Source organism: Hemiscyllium ocellatum, chromosome 34, assembly GCF_020745735.1.
Source record: "Hemiscyllium ocellatum isolate sHemOce1 chromosome 34, sHemOce1.pat.X.cur, whole genome shotgun sequence".
Classification (NCBI taxonomy): Eukaryota; Metazoa; Chordata; class Chondrichthyes; order Orectolobiformes; family Hemiscylliidae; genus Hemiscyllium; species Hemiscyllium ocellatum.
In genome coordinates this window covers 24,506,598-24,512,597 of record NC_083434.1, presented here as the reverse complement: position 1 = coordinate 24,512,597, position 6,000 = coordinate 24,506,598, and the positions used below count along the sequence as shown (strand labels likewise).

At 41.4% G+C, this 6,000-nt stretch overlaps 1 protein-coding gene across 1 annotated transcript in view; it reads right to left on the bottom strand.

Moving 5' to 3' along the window:
- Positions 1–2,016: 2,016 nt before the first annotated feature.
- Positions 2,017–6,000, bottom strand: part of LOC132832116 (cystathionine gamma-lyase-like) — a 71,341-nt gene continuing 67,357 nt past the window's right edge. The window contains exons 11-12 of the mRNA XM_060849836.1: positions 2,943–3,081; positions 2,017–2,067 (exon numbers count right to left, since the gene is read on the bottom strand). Of these exons, the coding sequence (XP_060705819.1) occupies positions 2,026–2,067; positions 2,943–3,081 (181 nt within the window). The 3' untranslated portion in view covers positions 2,017–2,025. The remainder of the gene's footprint in view (positions 2,068–2,942; positions 3,082–6,000) is intronic.

The window sequence follows — 6,000 nt, the reverse complement described above, 5'->3', positions numbered from 1 at the left end:
CGTGTCTGCGTGGGTTTCCTCCGGGTGCTCCGGTTTCCTCCCACAGTCCAAAGATGTGCGGGTTAGGTGAATTGGCCATTCTAAATTGCCCGTAGTGTTAGGTAAGGGGTAGATGTAAGGGTTTGGGTGGGTTGCGCTTCGGCGGGTTGGTGTGGACTTGTTGGGCCGAAGGGCCTGTTTCCACACTGTAAGTAATCTAAACTGCTGATATTTTCAAGTTCAAAGGAAAAGCTGGCAATGATACTGAAATACTGAGGGGAATAAGTGAAATAAGAAGTTGTTCAATGTGAGAGTGGAAGAATGTTGAGGGACTGATTGGACCTTTGTTCAAGAAAGAATTGAGCAGCCCTTAGGCTACCTGGAGATTGGAAGTTCAGTAGGATTAGAGATCCATCAGGGCCAAGATACTGTTAAAAAGGCGGAGGACATCGAAAGAAATGCCAATGTTCATGGGAAGACATTGAACACAGGGACACAAGAAAAATTGGCAAGATAGGAAAGGGGAAAAAGAAGGCTGAATCGATGGTTCTACCAGGGCATTTCTATTAATGAATCTAGGTAAAGTGGTTGAAGCAAGGCTATACAGGGCTAAAGGATGACTTTGCTGGTGGTAATGGAGGGAAAATCTCGAGCTGAGATGAGTCTGGAAAAGTTTGGCTTGATGTTCAATGTCAAAGACATGAGTTAGAGAGTTGCAGGCAGAGAGAATTTGAGTTCACAAACAACATTGTCATTGGCTTATGCCAATGTTAGACCTGGACCTACAAGATCAGACTGTAGCAAGTCCAGGGGAATGAAAGGACCAACATGTGAGGGCAGCAAAGAAATTGAGATCCCCAATGTCATGCCAACAGTTTCCAGTGAAATGATCTAGAGAGAGGAAAAGGCTACAGGACTTGGCTCAGGTCAACTAAGAATTTGGAAGATGGCAAAGATCTGCTTTTCAAGGAAAAGACTTCTCACCAATGAATAGTTGCACAAGTGAGGGATAATGGAAAACTGGCAAGAAATATAACACTTCCCTGCTTAGTTCTTCACTTCCCAGTGCATCAAACACTCCTTCCAAGTGAAACAGAGACTCACATATATTTCTGTCAATGTAGTGTACAATATTTACTGCTTCGGATGCAGTCTCCTCAGTGTTGGGGAGAAAAATGCAGATTGGTTGACCAGGTCATCCCCCTTCAGTTCACAAGTGTGGTGAGCTTCTGTTACCTGTCAATTAAGTTCTCCATTCCACTCTGATCACATCCTCCTGCAATGTTCCCATAAAACTACATGTAAATTCAAGAGTAGCAATTCATTTCCAATTAGGTCATTTACAACCTCAACATCGAATTCAACGAATCAAATCTTATCCATTGTCTTTATTTTTGCAGTTGGTCATGATTCAGCTATTCCCATTTTTCCTATTTTGGGACCTATTTTATTGTACTATTACCATCTCATTTTCCTTGCACCATCATCTGTCATTCTATCTCTGCTGCCCACCACTCTATTGCAGACTTTCCCTTTGATCTATTCTCCTTTCCCAGCCTCCTTGGATGCTTAAAATCTTTCATAACTCCAATTCTTTCCAGTTCTGATGAAAGGCCATTTTCCTGAAATGTTAACGCTGTTTCTCTTCACAAACACTGTCTGACTTGCTGAGTGTTTCCAGAAAATTTGTTTTAGTTTCCTAATCATTGTTTATCTCACCTCATTGATATATCAAGAAAATCAATTCTTAGTTTCACCACCAGTATTCCAGAGAGAAGTGCATGACAGCAACATGAACCTAAATTTAGGGAATTAATTCAAGTCAACCCTTCACAAAATATCCCATAAAATTACAGAAGACATAAATCAACAATTTATCTAGTTGCATGCATTTTACAACTGGCATTTAATGGGATCAAATAATGACTCGTTACAGGTCAAACCATCTTAAACGGTGACAGTTCAGTGAAGCTTCATAAACAATACAAAATGTTTTGCCACTGTGCTTTTTGCCGGCGAAATAAATCATTTTCTTCAAGGGAACACTCACTGGTTAATTTGTTCGGCAGGTTTAATCTCATTCGGATGCTAGAGAAACAGTTCAATAAAAAAGAAGTGAGTGAAATTTTTAAACTCAATCCCATCATTTGAAATTGTTCTCCCCAGTTCCTCACCCAAAAGTAAGTCAAATTCAAGAGAAACAGAACTGGTGTTGGCCTGGCTGTGGATGGGGTCCTTCTCAGGGCTTATTTTATCAGCAAACAATGAAAAACTGACTGGGTCACCGAAGTACTGATTATTAGCAGGAGTGTATGAACACTTTCTGTGAAATAATCCATACCTCTCCTGAAGACAGCACCCTGCCTATGCTATAGAGTGTCACAGGGGCCAGAAACTGTCTTGCATTTTTCCAAGTGCCCATTTCCCTGCTGGTCAGCAGAATATTCCCTCCAAGGATCAAACCTTACCCTGTTCAACATCTATATGCTTTCCAGAACAAGTCGCGAGATAGTAATAATGGAAATGTATAGAAATTCCAACAAAGAAATTGGCCATTTGGTCCAATTAACTCATGACAATATTTAACCTCCACACAAACACTTGGTTCAAACGATGTATACCCATCCTGCACCTTCAACTCTCACTCTCAGCAATCACCACATAATTCCATCCTTCTGGTTCACTACTCATTTCAAACTAGAATTAAAAGCTCGAGCCTGTCCTTCCCCAACCTAATCAGAAAAACCAAGGCCACTTGTATCCAATTAGAATCAAATATTAAGGCTGGGCATCAGCACAGAACAGCCAAGAATAGCTACTTTGGAGAAGTCATGGGGGACTAGAAACATTGCAAGTTCCACTAAAGAAAAAAGACTTTCACTTTTACTCAAGGTGTTCTGTTATATGTATCATGAAAGAAATATTCAGAAACTTTGTTTCTCTATTTGAATTAGATATCTTACTGCAGCCTTTAGTGCTTGATGTAGGTCCTCGATAATGTCTACAATGTCCTCCAAACCAACAGATAATCGGATTAGGGTATCACTTATCCCCAGGGCATCTCTCTCCTCCTTTGGAATAGAACCATGTGACATAATAGCCCTAAAAAACAGAACATTATATTATGCTGCTTTATTAAGGACATTTTCTACAACAAACAGAATTAAACATCTTTCTCATAATTTTCCCCACTTTACTTTATATATTTATTACCAGAGATAATTTTATTCCTGCATTTGTTTGTGTGCAAGGCTGCTGAGGTGAGGTGAGCATGTTGTGGATAGCAGATTGCACTTTTATATTGACCTATCCTCACTGTTATTAGACTGTTGAGTGGAGCTCTCTAATTTCAATTCTAGTGTTGATCTTATGTGCACTTCCTGTGCAGCCATAACCCTGTATGCCTTGTTCTGTCAAAACACCCTATGACCTGCCAGTACTGCTTGCAAAACAAAACTTTTCACTGCAGTTAAGTACATGTGACGACAGTAAAAAGTGAGGTCTGCAGACGCTGGAGATCACAGTTGAAAATGTGTTGCTGGTTAAAGCACAGCAGGTCAGGCAGCATCCAAGGAATAGGAAATTTGACGTTTCGGGCATAAGCCCTTCATCAGGAAGCCCTTCCTGATGAAGGGCTTATGCCCGAAACGTCGAATTTCCTATTCCTTGGATGCTTCCTGACCTGCTGTGCTTTAACCAGCAACACATTTTCAACTACATATGACGACAATCAATCAAATCAAATTTCCTAGCCAATGTCGGAAACCCAAAATTACTGCCAGAAACATTAGAATAACATTTGATATTCTTGAGTGATTCTTTTATTTAGATACCCATGGAACTTGCAATTTAAAATCAATCCAAACTGTATGGAAACTTGCAGCCAATAACCAAGTCCTTGAGAAAGAGCAAGTACCTATGTATGCTAGACGCAATGTCTCAGAACAATTCGGCACAGCATCCAGTTGTCACCACTTTAAAACTGCCTCTAACTTGTGGATGTAAGTTTGCTCACTGCGTTGGAAGGTTCGTTTTCAGATGTTTCATCATCATGCTAGGTAACATCATCAGTGAGCCTCCAGTGAAGTACTGGTGTTATGTCCAGCTTGCTATTGATGTGTTTAGATTTCCTTGGGATGGTGATGTCATTTCATGTTCTTTTATTTCAGAGGGAGGTGGATGGGATCTAAGTCGATGTTGATAGAGTTCCGTTTGGAATGCCATGCTTCTCGGAATCCTTGTGCATGTCTCTGTTTTGCTTGTCCTAGGATGGACAGCATCCGTATATAAGGATACTAGTGATAGTAAGTCATGAGTTTGTGTGGCTAGTTGATGTTCATGTATCCTGGTGGCTAGTCTTCTGCCTGTTTGTCCAATGTAGTGTTTGTTACAGTTCTTGTGAGATATTTTGTAAATGAGGTTTGTTTTGCTTGTTGTCTGTATTGGGTCTTTTAAATTCATCAACTGTTGCTTTGGTGTGTTGGTGGGTTTGTGGGCTACCATGATGCCAAGAGGTCTGAGTAGTCTGGCAATCAGCTCTGAGATGTCTTTGATGCAGGGGAGATTGGCTAGGGTTTCTAGGTGCATTTTGTCTGCTTGTTTGGGTTTGTTACTTAGAAAGCTAATAGCATGCTGGTCTTCATAAAAAGAGGAATTGAGTAAAGAAGCAAAGAGGTCCTTCTGCAGCTGTACAGGGCCCTGGTGAGACCATACCTGGAATATTGTGTGCAGTTTTGGTCTCCAAATTTGAGGAAAGACATTCTGGCTATTGAGGGACTGCAGTGTAGATTCACGAGGTCAATTCTCAGAATGGCGGGACTATCTTACGCTGAAAGATTGGAGCGACTGGGCTTGTATATGCTTGAGTTTAGAAGGCTGAGAGGGGATCTGATTGAGACATATAAGATTATTAAAGGATTGGACACTCTGGAGGCAGGAAGCATGTTTCCGCTGATGGGTGAGTCCTGAACCAGCGGACGCAGTTTAAAAATAAGAGATAGGCCACATAGAACAGAGTTGAGGAGAAACTTCTTCACCCAGAGAGTGGTAGGTGTGTGGAATGCTCTGCCCCAGAAGTCTGTGGAGGCCAAATCTCTGGATACTTTCAAGAAAGAGTTGGATAGAGCTCTTAAGGATAGTGGAATCAAGGGTTATGGGGATAAGGCAGGAACAGGATACTGATTGAGGATGATCAGCCATGATCATAATGAATGGTGGTGCTGGCTGGAAGGGCAGAATGGCCTACTCCTGCACCTATTGTCTGTTGTCTATTGTCTAAATTGACAGACTGTGCTCATTGGGGATCTGTTCATTTTGAATCCGCTGTAAAGGTGATTTTCATCTGCTTTTTGTAGCAAAAAAACAGGAAATGACATCACCCAGACAGGAAATTACATCACCAACCCAAGGAAATTGAAACACATAAATAGCAATCAGGGCATAATACCAATGCTACACCAGAGGCTCACTGATTATGTCACCTAGCATGGTGATGAAACATCTGAAAATGAACATTCCAGCTCAGTGAGCAAACTTACATCCAGAACCTCAACCTGAGCTACAAAACTTCTCAAAACCCGCTGCTTCCAACTTGGTGTTAACCATGAACCTCACTCAAAGGAAAGGTGGTTCATGTGAAAAATGGAACAGTGTCCTTCTGGTGCAATGAATACTTTATACAATAGGCATAGAGATTTAAAAGGGATCTAAGGGGCAACTGTTTCATGCAGAGGGTGGTGCATGTATGGAATGAGCTGCCAGAAGAAATGGTGGAGGCTGGGCCCAGTTACAGGCCAAATGCTAGAAAATGGGACTAGATTAATTTAGGATGTCTGGTCAGCATGGACGATTTGGACCAAAGACTCTGTTTCCCTGCTGTATCACTCTATATCACTGGGCCAGAATTACTTGATTCCAAATCTCACTCAGCTATACTTGACCACGAGTGGTTGGTGTAAAAAGTGAGGTCTGCAGATGCTGGAGATCAGAGCTGAAAATGTGTTGCTGGTTAAAGCACAGCAG